At 32.0% G+C, this 18,883-nt stretch overlaps 1 protein-coding gene across 2 annotated transcripts; it reads right to left on the bottom strand.

Moving 5' to 3' along the window:
- Positions 1-1,495: 1,495 nt before the first annotated feature.
- LOC125073091 (rho-related BTB domain-containing protein 1) lies at positions 1,496-18,407 on the bottom strand. 2 transcript variants are annotated; one of them, XM_047683785.1, is made up of 19 exons: positions 18,361-18,407; positions 13,544-13,726; positions 11,771-11,874; positions 11,227-11,310; positions 10,799-10,912; positions 10,090-10,297; positions 9,256-9,348; positions 8,818-8,973; positions 8,491-8,576; positions 7,451-7,577; positions 6,726-6,863; positions 5,332-5,445; positions 4,544-4,714; positions 3,862-4,049; positions 3,292-3,349; positions 3,004-3,137; positions 2,516-2,637; positions 2,014-2,110; positions 1,496-1,863 (listed from the first exon to the last, which is right to left on the bottom strand). In XM_047683785.1, the coding sequence occupies exons 2-18, from the start codon at positions 13,721-13,723 to the stop codon at positions 2,031-2,033; spliced, it is 2,157 nt and encodes a 718-aa protein (XP_047539741.1). In that variant the 5' UTR covers positions 13,724-13,726; positions 18,361-18,407; the 3' UTR covers positions 1,496-1,863; positions 2,014-2,030. The 2 variants fall into 2 exon arrangements, with proteins under 2 accessions (XP_047539741.1, XP_047539740.1); XM_047683784.1 differs by having other exon boundaries at positions 18,189-18,380.
- Between the last annotated feature and the right edge of the window lie 476 nt (positions 18,408-18,883).

The raw sequence follows: 18,883 nt of genomic DNA, 5'->3' as shown, positions 1-18,883 counted from the left end.
GTACAAATTATTGTTATGTGCTTATACATTTGGTCTTAACTATAATTAAACCAATCAACTTGTAGATTTGTCTATGCCCGCCGGATCTTTATATATAAAACGAAGTCATGCTTTACTTTTAATGTATTTTACTTATACGATTAAAATCTTAAACTACATGATGAATAAATGATGTACAAAAATATGAGCCGTGTAAATATTGCTAAGATTAATACTATTTAATTATAAATCAAACATATCTTGTCTATGAATACTATTATTAATGATAAATTAAATATATATGTATATATATTTAAAATGTAGGCTTAAAGTTGTTTTTAAGAATATTTTTTATTTATTAAAGAGACAATTATGGTAACACTATTTAGCCTTTTCAGTAATATTTATAATTGTATTACTTACTAGAGACAAAGGGGGGGTAAAAAAGTGACAGTTAAATTTTTTTTTTCTTAGAAATACTTTTTATATATGCGAAGTCTTAATTATTGCGGAAAAGTGCGTTTCTATTGTATTTTAAAATTCGGTCACATTACTTGTACGAAATTTTCAAGATTTGAAGTTATATTATAAGAATTATCAAGCGTTACATTTACCTATATTATTTAATGTTATATTATCAACTAAAGGTTGTAAAATAGATTATTAATTGTAATAACAAATACTTACATTTAAAAAAGTCAGTGTCATTACGACAAAATATTCTTTACCTGTCTTGAATGCTTTCTTGATAATCGTTATCACATTTTTAAATGAGTTTTTGTATAACCATTGTGAGTTGGGAGAAATATTTTAAAGTTCTTTAACCGTATCTCTTCTTAGACATAGCTAATGGCTCGAATTCAAACGGTTTCATGAATGTATTCGAAATTTAAAATTGTATTTTTAAATATCAAAAGCGAATTTTGGATTTTTGAATGAATATAGATCTATTCACTAACGCTGATGCGCCCGTACACGTTAAATTATTAGTATTGAGTGACGCTCGATGTTACACTTACAAGATGTATTCGAGTGCGTGAGTCTAGTCTAGTCTAGTCTTTATCTTATGAGTAAAGACAGCAAAAAAAAAAAACAAATAAGATTATATGATAATTTTTGGTTTTAAGTTTTACGTGTAGTTTAATGTAGAAGAGAGCGAGTGAATAGATCTATAGGAATGTGTTGCATAACACAAATATTAATCGCAAATGTGCCGTCGATACAATAAGTCTAAGATTGACATCTTTTTAAGCTTAACTTACACTACTTATCAAGTAATAAATACATTTATGTATTTATTATTTAAACGTTATGAAATTAAACTATGAAAAATAATTTCGAAGTAGATAATAATAATTAATATTGAATAATATGAAAAATTAATAACTTTATTATACGGTACACTGGTAACACTGGTCCACAGATAAAAGAAAAACACGAAAAAAGTAAAAATAATTTTCAAAACGAATCTATTCGTTAAAATTTTTTGTAATACAAATTTATGGGTCGTGTTCCAAACCTTAGAAAATTTTTGTCACACCATAAATTAATTCCACATAATTCATAAATCGATTTCGTATTGTGAATGTTTATTATGTATTGAAGTATTGTACTCGTAGTATAAGAATATCGTAGTTGGTATAGTCATAGAAGCATAGTAAGGGGGATTTCAGATTATGTAATATAATGGGCATAGACGATTTTTTTTATCTGACAGTTTGCGTTGTGATTTAGTGACCCTTTCGCACTAGTTATTCCAAGTTTGTGTTCGTATAATATGTAAAGTTACATGTTTAAGTGTAAACGTGGAAAAGTATTAGAATCGTCAATATCGTGCTCATGAAGCAGACGGACACTGGTAGGAGAACCGCGACACGGAGCGATCTGCGAAACAAAGTACTTATAGTTTCATTAAAATTGTAAAGGTAGAATCATACAAACTCCAGACTATCGATTGTCTTGACGGCAAAACTTAATAACTTTTTATTTGAAACCAGGACGACACGATATTCATGAGAGTGTGTGTGAGCTCACCTCCAGTAAGGCAGGTGTCAGAGCGGCGGCTGCTGCGGGTCGGTACGGCACAGTGCGGTCGTGGCGTCCGCCGGACCGCTCTCGCGACGCACTTTACCTAAAAACAAATATGTCTATCTATTTTTCAATTTCTTTATATCACTGAGTAGATACTGAGTATATATAACATTTGCGTCTACGTAAAATACTTGGAGCCGTCACGGACGCGGATGCGAAACATCGATATTATTATTGAAATAATTTATAATTACAGTAAACCAATAAATATATATTTTTTTATTAAAACAGAGTTTCGTTAATCTAATAATATAAAGCAACGAAGTATTCTACACGCTTCACACACACGAGAGGGGCATGACGGTATAATGGTCATAGGTACCAGTTGCCTTCAAGGCGTTATTTCTCATCAAAAACATAAGGCATTGTGACACCAGAGAGTTATAGTAAAGCTTATGTTTATGTATGTAAAGGTGAAAATGACTTGTATAAAACAAATACTTACTGGAAAAACATAAACAGCCAGTCTGCTGATTGGCCTGTAATGATGTCGTCGGTCGGATTTCTTTTTGTTCCTTTGACTGTTCCGTAACGCATTTCTGGTAGTAGTCGAATTCTTTAACATACCTATAAGTATTGAATTATACATTTAAAAATTATGTTCATTAAAATCAGAAAGATAAAATGTTCAAGGACGATTTTTCTTAACTAATACATAAGCAAAGATGATAGATACACTATATTTCATGCCATTTGCTCTGCTATATTAATGACTACACAATAGTTCTTCAAGAATATATTTTTACATAAAATATATAATACTTAACTACTTAGATCCCCTTTAATCTTACTTCCAAAGTTCCGAAAAAACATTTACGCATCCATAAAGTATACCATAGATTATTTTAAATCTCGACCAATTAGATCTTGTCAATTCAAGGTCAAAGCTGTCATTAATTTTATGTGACTATAAAGTTATTAATAGTGACTCACCAGACAGGCGGCCAGCGATTGTCGGCCAAGTACTCCCTGGACGACACGCTGAGGTGCCTGGCGCGGCACACGCGGTCGTACGCGCCGCACAGGCGCCACGTGCACCACTCCGACAGGTTGTGTGCGTTGTGCAACTGTGAGCGACCATGAAGGATAAGTCTCTATAACTCTTTGTCATACCAACTACATCAGTATGTATAAGGATAATTTTACTTATACGAAGCGAAATCTTGCGGATTACTTTTGCGCAAAAGATTTGACGAGTAGACTCTTTAAAAAAAGACTAACCTTAACAGACTCAAGCAATGAAAGTGCGATTTCCACAACCTGGTCGTCTTCTCCGAGTCTAAAAACAATCAAAAATCATATTTAAAAAAAAAAACAAAATGAAAAATAAACAAGGTACTAAAAATTCCGTTAGCCGATTAAAATAGATTAAGAATATTAGATAACTTTCAACAGTACCAATTAATATACCGCCAAACGGCAAGTGTATCAGCCGCTAAATGTCCTAATGCTGAGGAAAGTCCTCATTACATTTTGAGGAGAATATTTATATTCAAACTCATTCCAACACAATTTTCAATTAGTAAATACTAATGTGCTATAATTTCGCCCTCAGCAGGTTTCCTTCACCTTCAAGAGCGAGATTAATTATAAACCAAAACACTTAAAAACTCTGGTGCTTGCCAAGATTCATATGTTAAAGCATATCTCTAAGATGCGTGAACTTTTGTAATAACGAACAGTAAGAAAGTGTTTACTTTTAAATAATGGTTGGAAAAAGCGATGGACACAAAAATTAAGTCATTCAATACAAATTTCCACTATAATTAAATAATCAAATGGAGTTCTCACCTATCCTGGTGCTGTAGTTGATCTATAACCCTAGCCTCGACGAGGTTGACTAATCTATTCATACATAGTCTGTTCGCCAGCTCCAACAACTCGAGACATCTCGTAGGTTCGACGGTTGGTATCTTGTCGGAATAAATGTAGCAAAGGAGTATGTGAAACGCATACATTTTTACGCCTGGGAAAGATATCTGAAACAAAATTTTTAACATCATAAGAACTAAGGTGTTCCTGAAAAAATTACGAGAGTGTGCATCTCATCCTTTTTTATGTACTATACTTTGTGAACTAACTTCGTATCTGATTCGTTAAATATTGGAAACCGACTTACGATGCTATGCTATTTAGGAGGGTAACATTGACTATAAATAAATATGAATATTTGTCATTTTCTGATATATTGACGATGAAATTTTTTGAATTTAATATATCAATAATATGTCAAGGAAATGAGTAAACTTTTAGCAGCCATTTGTTGAAGCAACCAGGATGAGTATTTTTAAGATTATAAGAAAGATCCCTGGATTTCCAGATAAGAGATTCTCAGTAGAAAGGGAAAAAAAACTTCTATAAAATATTCTCTTCCAGAAGTATAAGGTCCGAATCAAAATCACTAAGATTAAGAACTGGTAAGTTCCAAATGCTTTTAGCATTAAAAAAAAATCAGTAAGTAATTCAAACTCACCACTCTTGAAGTGCTCTCCCTGAAATGTCCTTGAAACATCGCTTTCATAGGATCACACCTCGCCATGAGCATCGCCCTGTGAGCTAAATGTATCCCGTCATCTAGATCAAAGGTTACATCCGCAAACAAGTTTTGCTCCACGCACATATCGCGGAGTCTCGTCGGTAATGGCTGAAAAATATGTATTGCATTTATTTGGTACCTTATAATGAATGAATAATGATGAAGTCTTATCTTCATGGAATCTCGTAGACATATTAACTTATAAATTGTTTTATTACGACTTTTACCACGAGTGTTATTTATAACTTACACGGCATTTCAGAGGACGTATGACACTTTTAGAAAAAGTTGAAAATAGGCAAGAAAATAAATCAAATTTTAAACAATTTTTTATTTGGATACTTGGATACAGAAACAGTTCAGTATATTTTAATATTTTTATTGTGTTAACCGAATTTCTATCACGATAGAAAAGCATTTTAAGAAGGTTTTTTTGCAAAATCGAGGGCAATTTGCCGTATTTTTTTTAATTTTTACAAGAATTGAGAAATAAGGAAAGTCTATCGAACCAATTCCAAATTAGAAACAGCGTGAAAGTAATTCTAAAAACTTGGGACTTAATTCATTTTTATATGGTTTGGTTTCTTGGTGACTAATGATTATCATTGTTATGATATTTTGACTGATGACTGTTTTTAAGGAGCGAGTACGATAGAAGTCTCTTTTGGACTATTTAGTCTTCCAGTATTGATAATAATCATCATTAAAATGAGTTCAAGACTTACTGTATGAAACTGGTGCATAAAACCCTTATCGAAGAGCAAATGCTGGTCAAGTATGAACTGGCTGAGTTTCGTCAGCTCGTGGAATCCGAGGAGCTCTGCCGCTTGACGGATTTCCTGTTACAATATTATTAGTGACAGATTGAATACTAATAAATTCAAGATATTGTTATTTATTATCATTACAATAAATTTTTTGTAAGTACACCAAGGCAGTTCGTTATTTCGTTTTGGAACATTATGTCAACTGCCTGAAAATCTAATGTGGCAGACTATTATATATCATACAGATCTTAGCGATTATTTTGTTAGTGGTTTGATCTCCCTCTGCTATAAGGGTAGTTGAAGCGGTGAAGGGTGACTATTGGTGTATGGGGCTAACAAAACGTTTAATCGGCTTTATGGGAAAATTAAGAAATAGTATTTTCTTTTTAATTTAATAACCCAATATCGAAAAAAGTTCTATGTCATTATATTTTATTACGCAATTTTTACTAATTACTATTATAATAAAGAAAATTATATACTATATATTACAGCTGTTTTAAAAGGTGATGAAAATGAACGAATAAGAAATAATGCGCGTGCAACGATAGAATAAAAGTAAAATAAAGTCTACATACTTTATAATCTTAGTGCTATGAAGTTTAATAGAAAAGCTATATGTGAAAGTATAGCGTTAAAATATAAATGTTAATATTACGCATACAATATTAAACATTTTAATAATAAATAAAAATAATAATGAGAAATTATTAATCATGATTTATGAAATATTTATTATATTTAATGAAATTACCAGTAATAATCCAATAGCAGCGGACTGCAGAAGACATTATTAATTTATTATTATATTTTTATTTAATATTATAATTAATCGAATACATAAAAATAGTCATATAATTATTAAATAATAGATAGCAATAGGAAATAGACTATGATTAAAGACAGTCGATATAAAAGCAGCGAACTATATTAACAAAGTTTATTATAAAATATAAGATTTAAACAAAGCAAAGTTTTAGAATACACTGCGATTTAAAAAAATAAATAAAGTGTATTCTATTAGCAATTAAATCTAGTATTCATAAACATAAATATATTTCACTTAAGATGGACAATAATTTATACCTTTAACGATAGAGAACTAATACATATCAGGCTCTAGAATAAGACCCTAGAAGAACCAGAGATATTTCCGTATGCATTTTATTCTATAAAATTATAAATATCCATAGAGAAAGTATGAAATATATACACTTAATACACTTTGACCAATACTTAGAACACTTTTTGTCATCACAATAAAATGAATCGCAGTGCACTCTAAACCTAAAGGCGATACGAAAAAGCCAAACCAAAATGCGTTGTATTACAACGTAATAAGATCCACTGACCTGCTGTTTAAACGCTCCGCTTTCAATCACGCCCGTGTAAACAAAGTTTATTATCTCCTGCATCACGATCTGCGATATTAGTTTACTCATCGTCACTATTGTTTGTGTCTGTGACGTCGCATGTTGGATCTTGTCGCACTGGAAATAATTTATCATCTGTAGTATAAATCTGTCAGTTACTTTAAACAGATAATTAAATAGCAGGAGCTGTGTATACCTCACATATAAAGATAAACACGTGTCGCTTATGTTACTTTTATTTACTCGAAATTGAAAACAATATCAACATTTATGCTGACGCTATCACTGTCCTGTGTATCACACATGATTCATGGTTATTGTGACTGCTGTTAGGACAGGAAACCTGCTAATCTTGTTTCGAATTTTTAATGCTAACCCTTGATCAAATGCGATTGTATATTATTACAATTTTATGATCGCTATGACACATTAATTGAAGACAAAATCAAAATATTGCATGTCCAAATCCAAACATACTTATTAATTCATTTTCTAACTCATGCGGGCCTTTGCCGTTAAAGAAAAATCTTAAATGAAGTAGCGTCCTTTTTCTTTTTCCCTAAAACATATACTCGATAGCAATGTTGCACGGAGAGGCTGTTATTTCATTTACATATTCCTTTTAGCCATCCCGAAAAATCGAACTGGCTCTAAATTCGTATTTACTGAAAACAATGGGTTGTATTATGACATTTTCAACTTACCTTCACAACTCTTATAGAAATAATGGCTGGATGATTCACTTCTCTATATAAGTCCGGCGGTTTCTTGCAATTATCACTGAGGGGTAGAATCTGACAAGACGATCGACGTTTGATTTGATCCCATACTCTATGACAAAGTATATGAATATATTTTAGGTGTCAGAGCCCATAGAATAGTAATAACATTTTATTTAGTATATGGTTAAAATTTGGTCGATACTGACAATTTATAGAACTTTAAAATTTACTTAAAAAAACGGAAAGTGACTTAACTACATTATCTGGTAATTAAAGGTCTTTTCGACGCATTTGTTACTATCAAATGTCATACATAGCCAGTTTGCTGTGATTTATGCACCAAAGTACAGCGTCATTCGCTTGCCTTTTTGCCATTAATTTACCCGCAATAGAATAACACTACAAGAAGCATTTTATTTCTTAATATTTGAAGCCACTTCTATGACTTGAGAATAACTGGAAGACGGTTTAGAAATATTTGAGGACTATCTGAAGACGGTTACATTTTTCATACGTTTTTTCCATTTTTGTCTCTTTTAAATGTAAATTTAAATATGTGAGTATTGCGCAGTTATGGATGGGTTATTTTTTCCTTGACATTAATGAGAGTCGTCAGGGTATGTGATGTTTGAAATAAGCTTTTTCTTTCGAACTAATAAAAGTCGATTAAGTCTCTGACCATAATGTTCTTTTGATTCCAGAATAAACTGAGAGCGAGAATATCAATCACGACTTTTAACATCTAGAAAGCGAAAGCCTAAAAACTGCTGCTTTGCGCTACGTAGGCAAATAATGTATTTAAGTTAGTTTAATGATAAAATTTGTTATTCTATGTTAGAAATATAATATGTTTACTTTTCAATAATTAATTTTTCCTATTACCAATATGGTGCTGAACAGAAAGAAACAGGTTCTTTTAACTGTAGGAGCAAGTAGACATATCTTTTAAGGTTGTTGTTGTTATGTAGTGTGATGTTCTTTGTAGGATATCCTAATAAATTAAAAAGCATCCAGTAACTTACCTCATCTGTTTCGCTTGATCTTGTCTTATTAAGTATTCGGTGTCTTCGTTAAACTCGCCAGTCGTTGCTTCTCCCATGCTGCTTACCTGAAATTATGAAATCCATTTCAGTCCAAGGAAAATATTTCCTACAAGTTCGAGCTATTTACGTGTTTGAGTGAAGATATAATTGTGATAGCACACTAGCAAAACGATAAATGCCATAAAACAGCTTTCTAACTAGATAACTGTAATTTTAAAGACTATATTTTTGGTCGTATCATAGCCTCTATGTCACTAAAAAACCAATTTTTAAAGTTAAAGACATTTTAAATTATGAATATATTACCATACTACTCTCACTGGAGCTTCTTGCAAGTTCCGCGGATAAGCTGACACAATCGGTTGTAAGGAGACGATGGAAAGCTTCACAAGCAGCGGCCATTACGAATCGATGTACCGGAAATCCTTTGGCACCGCAAATTATCACCATGTCCGAGAAATACTGGCAAAAAATACCGATAAAATTTGCTCAAGTTAAACATAAGTTTGCCAAGCATCGAATGCATTAAGTACTTTATGATTAACGACATAGTTGAATATGACGCCACATTGACATATTATTCATAAACGTTTTATTGTCAATTTATAAATAATATCCAAAATTAAATTATTGAAAGCTAGGAAAACGTACTCGAACAGACTATTAATTATGTAGTTCAGCATTTTCTAGATAAGTATAAAACTGTTTTATTATCCCAAAATGATCGTATTTAATAGTATTTACCTGTTGCCTCAAAAGCGTCGTCATATTTTCCAAAAGAACGCTATTTGCAATAACCACTTCTGGCTCTAGAGGTCTGGGTGGTCTGAATGGAGCCTAAAACAGAAGAGAGACACTCAAAACTTTTACGGCACTAACAATTTTGGCCCATTTACTGTTTACATTTTAATTTGATGAGGTCTTCATATTTAATTGTCATGATAAATTTATGGAAAGACGATTTGTAATAATAAAAGTTTGAAATACTTTTCGAATTACACTTCGTTTGAGCGTCTGATGTCGTTTTAACCGTCAATAGCGTAATGTTTTACGGGCCGCCTAGCGATGTAAAATGTCCCAGGATCGATCCTGAGCCCTTTGGCTATGGTCGTCCCCACTCCTAATACAAGTGATAAGCTTAATAGGAGGGATTAATAGGAATGTTAGTAATTCCTTAATTAAATTGGGGCATTGCTACTATTCTTTCAAAAAAAAGTTGTTTATAAATGTGATTTTCAATCACTTTACAGAAACACTCACTTTTTTCACATAACCCAAGAGTCGCTTTGTCTGTGACTAACTATTTTTATTACGAGTTTTTATAAATAATTAAGTAAATTTAGAAAGGCTGACCTGATGGTAAGTTACCTTCGCCTTTATAATCATCGTCACATTAACCATCAACCTTGGAAACTAAGATGTTATGTCCCTTGTGACTAAAATTACACTAGGTTAGTCAATCTTCAAATCGGAACACAACAATATTAGATAATGCTGTTGGATGATAGAATGGTAGCTCGTGGGTGGTACCTGCCAACCAAAGCCCCACCATCGAGAACATAGAGTATTAAATTTTACCTGAAGCAATGGTCTTTGTACTCTTTTCAAATTCGTCATCCAAAACCTCTGCTGTCGTCTTGCAATCAAAGCCGCTCGTATTGCGTTTTCAAACACTTCATTAACACCGTAGTACGTGAACACTGATGTTTCGTAATAGTAGATTCCGAATTCGTGGGCCAAAGCACGACCTTGATCTGGCATCACCAGATCGCTTTTCCTTGGAGCCCTGTTCAGTATAAAACATTATCATGGGAAGGTCTATACTATGCGCACTCAAAAAAAACACAGAACATTTTCGCTTGGGCCACGCTAAAAATTACTTCTCAGTGTGTGATATACGTGTTATTTTTTTATTGCATAGGTTGGCCGACGACCATATGGGCAACCTGATGGTATGTGGTTACCGCCGCCTATAGACAATGGCACTGTAAGAAATATTAACCATTCCTTACATTTCCAATGCGCCAATAAGTTGGAAACTAAGGTGTTATGTCCCTTGCGCCTGTACTGGCCCACCCACCCTTTAAGTCGGAATACAACAATACTGAGTATTGTTCTTTGACGGTAGAATATCTGATGAGTGGGTGGTACCTACCCAAACGGGCTTGCACAAAGCCCTACCACCAAGTGTTAAGTGCTGACGTCTTAGCTGGTATTATTATGTAACTGTGAATTACTGCTAAATATAAAACAGATAATGAGAATGAGTAGGAAGTGAATTACTTACCTGATAAATGGGCTTCGATCCTTGCAATAATTCAAATAAGTTTCATCTCTGTACATATATCTTAGATCGTTCTTACAACCAACGAGTAATATCGGTGTGTTTGGGCAGAATCTCCTAAAATACATTAATGACATTATCGTATCACGTAAGTATGATATGAAGTAATGTACACAATTCTGTTTTCATTATATTATTCTTTGTTGTGAGCATGGATATACTTGATGTATTGTCATCGGTACTAAAAACGATTACATGCATGGAGTTGCTTTAAAATTTACGCTCCTTTACAACAGGTTGGCAAATATACTCAGTTTGCTGCCTAGAGAACTATCATACTTTTCCCACGATATTTTCTCTCACCACCGCTCACGAGATGATATAGAGCAACGTTTAATTTTAAGGATTTAATTTAAAAATAACATAGATACCTTATTTCCGGATACCACATCGCACCACAATTTCTCAATGATATTGGATTCGTAATTGAAAAGCATAACAAAACAACATCAGATCTAGAACAAGAACAACGTAGTTATATAATTAAAATGTACAAACCATGTGAATAAAATTGGGCAAACAATTGGGAAAAATGATGACGATGTTCCTTTTTTTGGTTTCTCTACAGACTTCTTAATAATTAATGATGTACCGTTGCGTAAAATTATATGACAGGAATTTTTAAAAATATTTTGGGCAAGCGGTCTAAGAAATGGGCAACCAAACAGTAGCCACTTCTATCCATAGATCTATCCATAGAGGAGTAATCCTATAAGAATTATAAACCTCTTCATATAACTTAAATTTGCCGCCAACAATGACTACTAAGATGGACCTTTATGTCAATACACTCATCCAAACCAAACCACCGCAATACAAATTATTATTATTTGGCTGTGGAATAATTGAATATGCTCCAGCGCCAAGCAGCGGCAAATATTTATTTTCTTTTTCATAGATATTTTTTTAAATTACCTTCCATAAGCGAATCTCCTGTCTTTCTCGTGATCGCCAAAGGTGTCCCATAATCTGAGTGAAACGTTGACGCCGTCAACTACTTCCCATGATCGTTCCAATACCTTTATAGAAAGAATATCGAATATTACAGAACAATTACCAAATACTTATTTCAATGAAAGGGAATATTTACATGACTAAAATAATACAGAGATAAATCGATACACTCGCCACAGGAAGTTTTAACTTAGTATTAACTTAGGTTTCCCTTTCACAAAATGGATGAATATCCTTGGAATACTTTAAAATATTTTCTGATTTAGATTTGCTGTTAGAACATCATCGTGCACAACTGCTTTTTTTCTCTACACTATATAAAATCATGATAAAAGTGTCTCATACTATATTTGTAACTATGATCATAATTAAGATGGTATGGGTTGTACCGTACGTTACAGTTACCATATTTTTGATAAATCTACCACCTATCGTAGGTATATTATATTACGGTATCAAATTCTACCGTGATTTATTTTCTCTTTACATACTTTCTATAAATGGTAAATGAGTACAATAAGTAAATGAAGCTGAAAAATTAAACCGCAGATGATATACCGATTTTTTATAATAGCAACACCGAATTATTGACCAAGCAGTGACAAATTGAAATTATAGTTCTAAATCCAATTAAAAATAATAAATTAAATGCAGTAGAATTTTACTCTACTGATTAACGAAGCTTAGATATAACGATAGCTGTATTTGACGTCCTTCTAACGTATAATCCGCCTTCGATCAAAGTGGGATCCGACCTTTTGGAACTGAGACACGCGCAGCTCAGGCTGTAACGTTGACAAACTCACGTCGATGACACAAGCGACTTTGTTTCTTGTTTATTAGAGTGGATTTTTTGCTCGTGGTTTGATATTGTAATATTTTATTTATGGTTTGAGTTATGGAATAATATATCGTTGTACATTTATTTTAATTGTAAGATTGTTATTCTAGTAAAATAATGAGTACAAAGATTTGTAACATTTTGTAAAGTCAATAAAAAAAATATTCTGAAGTTGATCTGAGACTGAACTTGAAAACACCTTCATTAATATTTACAAAGATATAATCAGCTAGAAGATTTTTAAAAACTATCATTTTTGATACTTCGACAAAGTTCCATCTCATTCTAATAGAGCGCAGACTTTACTAACAAGGATTACCATGGACACGTGTCAAAAATAAATAAAAACACTTGTATCAAACTTAACTAAACTAAACGTGTCTGAATTAACAGAAGCCATTTAATGTTTTTAGTTCAATAAGCAAGTATATATCAGTTAATCCTTATGTAAGGTAATCGTTAAATGTGTGTACATGAGAAAGGATTTAAAAAAAAAAATAAAGAAAAAAAAAATTAATAATCTATATTTTGACTTAATTATCATGGAACATAAAGAAACTATTTTATTAACAAGACAATCTCAGTCAGCTACTTCTCGGTCAAAACTATTGTTGTATTGTGGAGGATGAATCTTCCCACCCCTACAACTGGATACTAAAGTTTACTTCCCCCTTTCCTAATCTAACCAATAAGACGAAACTACATTTAATTGCCTTTGCCGGTCATAAGTAGTTTGACCAATAGGGCTAATAGATAGAATTACAAGTACTTATATTTAATCAACCCAATATAACGTAATTAATCACGTATATTTATAACTTAATACAAATAATAAAGTCACTTTGCATGTTATTAAAACACACATTGTGATAATTAAGGTTAATAGAACTTACGTCCTTGTAAATCCGATACTGATCAATCGCCCATACAGTTGGCACATGGGTGGTCATAAGTTGCGACAGCGAAACGTGCTTATTGCATGCGCGTGCGCAGATCAGCCTCGTCTTGCCAACCGCGGTATCTCCCACTACCACGCATTTTACCAGCTCTTGATGCGGTTGCTCGTTGTCCATGATCTACGATAAAAAGGATTATCTTATTTACTAGTATGTATTACTTACACTAATATAATAATACATTCCGAACCTCTCAGTATAACGCACCACAGCACCATCTCATCAACTAACTACGATTTACCTTTGGGTCTTATGCATGGTTTACACGGGATCAATGACTGGACCCAGTGACTCAGCATTTCGGACCCAGTAACTGGCTACACGTAGACAGGGTCGGACAGTAACTCAGTTGTAAGGCTATGAGTAAGCTACAAAAAGGTACGAGGACACTATACAACAAACTGGAAGTGACTGCCCGAAACCGTCCATACAACGGCAGACGCTGGACTGATTTACTGGCCGCGGAAATAGAATTTGAAACTAGGTGTCTACACGAGTTCAGTAGCAAGTCAGCGCTGGACTGACTTACTGTACTGCCTTGTTACTGACCCCGTATAAACCAGGCCTTACCACTGTTAAGTTAAAAAAAAATTAAAGTGTTTTAATTCCTAGAAAAGGTGGAGGACAGCTTAGTGTTAATGCATAAAATTATTCATTCATTAATTATTTAATCATTAATTAATTCGCAAACAATTATTCATGATAATTGATTAATACTCTCTGTGGAAATTAAACATTATGTCAACCGTATATGGACTGCTTACGAAAGTGGATCTTTGCATATTGGACAATATTTTTGTCGTACAATTTAGCACATACATATCTGCAAATAACTTTTTTTATGTTATAGTGTGCTAAGTCTACTAACCCGAAAAGTTCCCGATTTTATTCGCCCAGATTCATTCGAGATGGCCCAGTGGTTAGATTAGGTTAACGTGCATCTTAACCGATGATTTTGAGTTCAAACCCAGGCAGGCACCACTGAATTTTCATGTGCTTAATTTGTGTTTATAATTCATGTCGTGCTCGGCGGTGAAGGAAAACATCGTGAGGAAACCTGCATGTGTCTAATTTCAACGAAAGTCGGCCATATGTGTATTCCACCAACCCGCATTAGAGCAGCGTGGTGGAATATGCTCCAAACCTTCTCCTTAAGGGAGAGGAGGCTTTAGCCCAGCAGTGGGAAATTTACAGGCTGCTAATGTAAAAAATGTAAAGTAATGAATGAAACTAGGGGTAAATTTTACTAATATATTACGATATATTCCCATTTCTACTTCAACTTACTTCGACGGTACCGTAACCGGATCCTTATGTTAGAAGAATAGGAAAAAGGCTAAAAGCGCAAGAAGGCACTGATTACGTTTTGATTCGATTGCGATAAAATGACTATTTGTTATTACGATTGATCACCACGAACAAAGCCTGCGTCTTAGAGATACTTTGACAGTCATGAATAACGTCCAAAAAAACACAAGTAAAGTTTAAAATTCAGTAATATTTGAAACTGTACCGCAGGATTCTTTGCCAAATAGGCATAACGATCGAATAACTGCAGTGGTAAAATAATTAATTCGATATACGATAAATTAATTACTTGGTGGTAGGGCTTTGTGCAAGTCCGTATGGGTAGCTACCACCCACTCATCAGATATTCTACAGTCAAACAACAGTACTCATTATTGTTGTGTTCCGGTTTGAAGGTTGTGTGAGCCAGTGTAACTACAGGCACAAGGGACATAGCATCTTAGTTCCCAAGGTTGGTGGCGCATTGGCTATGTAAGGAATGGTTAATATTTCTGACAGTGCCATTGTCTATGGGCGGTGGTGACCAATTACCAACAGGGCCACCTGTTTGTCGCATATGCTTGTCCGCCAAACTACGCCGTAAAAAAAAATTAACCCAAAAGAAACTTTTATAAGACCTTTGTAATCGTCAATTATCAAGATTAAATTAAATATAAATATACCACATAACGGATTCGGGACGTAGATATTACTGAGACAAACCGATAAAAAAATCTTACGTTAATGTTGCCTATGAAAATATTTAAAAAGTAGCTACATACTTATCTACAAAGTAAGCAAATGAGTCGACGCTCCCAAATCAGTAAAGGTTATTAATATAATATATTATGATAAACAAAAACACATATACCTTTATGTGTATAAATACTACCTTAACTAGGGTTACAACTTATGAATGAGTTTGGCGAGATTTGAATTTTGCGCCTTTGAGTACGAGTGTGTTGAGTAGACAAATCTATTTATTAAGGTTCAGAAGATTGCCTATCGAATTAAATGCTAAGTGTGTTTGCTACAGTAGCCTAGAGGCTTTGCGCCCCAGACGGTTACGCCCCTGGAAGCTCTCCGCTTGGTCAGCCCCTAGCCACGAAGTTGTATATACAAACGTACGTCCGGAGGAATTTGATGATTTACTTTTAAATACATCATTATATTTTGATTTGTGGATTTTAGGCGCGTTTAAATGGCCTATACTTGGAAACGTATATAGCTACAAAAATATCTCTAAATCTAAATTTAATTTCAATACCTCAGACTTGGGCTGTTAATTGACAATCTGTCGGTTTTTACACAGCTAATATATGGTTATGTTATTTATTTTATATTTATATTTTTTTGTAATCGGGAATTCTTAAACCAAGTAAGAAATAAGGTGACAGTGTCAAGTTCCCTTGAGTTCTTTTTATGCAAATAATTTTAACATTATAAATTTTTGGTTCAAATTGTTTATAACATAAAATAAAATTTATATAAAAATACTAAAATAGCATAATAGAATTTCAATTATTTTAATGTTAAAATGTAGGTTTTAAAGATTAATGTTGAATTAGACAGAAATTGTATATGCTACTTAAACAGTTGTATAGTATCTATTTTAATATACACAATAAAAAAATGAAATTTTATTACAATCATAGTAATATCATAAAATTCCACTTTAGATCAATAAACTGAAAATATAACTAGAAGCATTAAATTTACAATTAAAAAAATTACAATCAATTTGTAATTTTTCTATTCTATAATAATTGAAAAAAAAAACCATTATCGTCACCATATGATAAAATAGCAGAACTTGACTGTCCAATCCAAGTGCCATAAATGATTTTCATTAAATTTGTATAATCAATAGACAATAATATATTTAAAAAATGCAAATGAAATGTCAATATACAAAAATTTATATCATTGGCATGATATATTCCTGAAAGTTTTTTCATGGCAATTGCCATGAAAAAACTTTTAAACTGTTAAAATCAAACTATTAAAAAGCAATAATATTATCTATGTCTCACTGTCTTTGATTAGTTCATATTTAACAGTATGTCAGAAGGCTGTGTAAGGAGGATCTATGCCTAATAAGTCCAGTACAATAATTACAAAGTGATTAATAATTTGCAGTCAAATAATATTATACAAATATATGTATATATATGTCAATTCAATAGCTCAGTAGCCTAGCGGTATAATTTGTAGGTTTATTTCTAACCATATATATATTATTATACCCACTACTACAATAAGCTACATAATTTTATCATTTTTATATTGGGTTGATTGTGTTTCCATCAAGAATCCTAATATAATACCAATATTAACTCACAACTGTAATATAAGTAAATAAAAATACTGAAATATTATAATATTTTAATAGTATGTGAATCGAATAAAATGTTAATACACTAATATCTATAATAATTAGAGAGACAAATTATTTGGTTCCCATTAAATAAACGAACTAAGATAAGAAACCTTTACTGTACTTAATTTTTTTTCTGGATTTATATATTGTTTTAATAGTTTTAAATAAGTTAATTAAAACTTTTCTATTTTTATATCAAATCAAAATAATTTTACAAAAAGTAAATTATTCAGTTCATTTTATTTGCTTAGCACTTGATTGATATAAACATTGTTAAGTCATTAATGACAAATTAAGTTCATAGTAAACAAATAAGTATTTATCTTAAGAAATATTTAATTAATAATAAATAAATAAATTTAATATCATTAAAAAAAATAACTATTTAATAATGAAAGTGTCATATTGAAGATATATTATTAATTAATATTATTATTATTATGTACATAAACCTGTCCTAAATTTCCCATTTTTTTCAAATTGTTAAACAAAGGCATATTCAAATTAAATATTTTAAGTAACTTTTTCGAAAATACTATCCGTTTTGTTTACAAAAATAAATGTCATTAATTTCACACTTGCTTAACAGCTGGTAATTTTGACAATTAAAAATAAAGCTTCATACACATAAAAATGCGTTCAGGACAGACGACAATAGAAAACATTTATTTATTATTTTTAATAATAAATAAAAAAACATATATAACGTTATAATAAGCAGATATGGATTTTTAAATTTATGCAATTCATCGAACATCTAACAAAGGACGTTTTAATTTAAATTTAAGTAGACGTAGTCATTTTTATATTCCAGACTTTTGTATAATATTATATGCAATCTTCACTTTGAAAACACTTTATCTTTCGTAAAATTCAAATTAATTTTATAAAAATAAAAAAAGCTAATTCACTTACGGATTCTTCAATATATTCTGAATCGGTTCACTCACTAAGATTCACTCGCTATTATAATGACGATCATCTAAACATTTTCACATGTATTGATCACTAAATATAACGCGTATGACACGAATTAGCGCAACGGCATTACTATTAATTTAAATATTAATGAAAATATCACCGATACCTATCCTGAGCGGCTACAGAGTGAAGTTGATTTTGTAGCATTGCAGTGTTCTGCGCATGTTTTATGAATGAACACCCTGCGCAGATCCGCAAGCAAACTAGGCGAGCACATTTTAATTTTGTTATTGACAATTTTCATCCAGTCATTGAACTTTCAAAAAGTAGTTTTGTTTCATAGTCTAAACTCAATTTGATGTCTTCATTTTCTACTTTTGTTCCGTGGTCAATACCCCTTAATTAAGGTTCTCGGTTTATTTCATTGTGTAGCCGATGTCATCCTCATTAGTTTTACAGACGCGTTCAAATTTTAGTAACAAACATGAAAAAATAAATGTAACAGAAAATTATTAAAGCGTCATATATTAATAATAGTTCGAAGGAGTTTGAACAATATACCAAACTTTTTAAAATTCTACCAATTAATTTTCGTGGATGGTGTAGACAGTTTTCTTTCGCCTGACTAAAACATAAAGCAAATATAGTTTTTGAACTATTTCAGATGCTTGCAATTATTATTTAGAAAT

This window comes from Vanessa atalanta, chromosome 23, assembly GCF_905147765.1.
Source record: "Vanessa atalanta chromosome 23, ilVanAtal1.2, whole genome shotgun sequence".
In the NCBI taxonomy this organism is placed as follows: domain Eukaryota; kingdom Metazoa; phylum Arthropoda; class Insecta; order Lepidoptera; family Nymphalidae; genus Vanessa; species Vanessa atalanta.
Note: the sequence above shows the minus strand (reverse complement) of the source record. Positions and strands in the feature narration are given on the sequence as shown.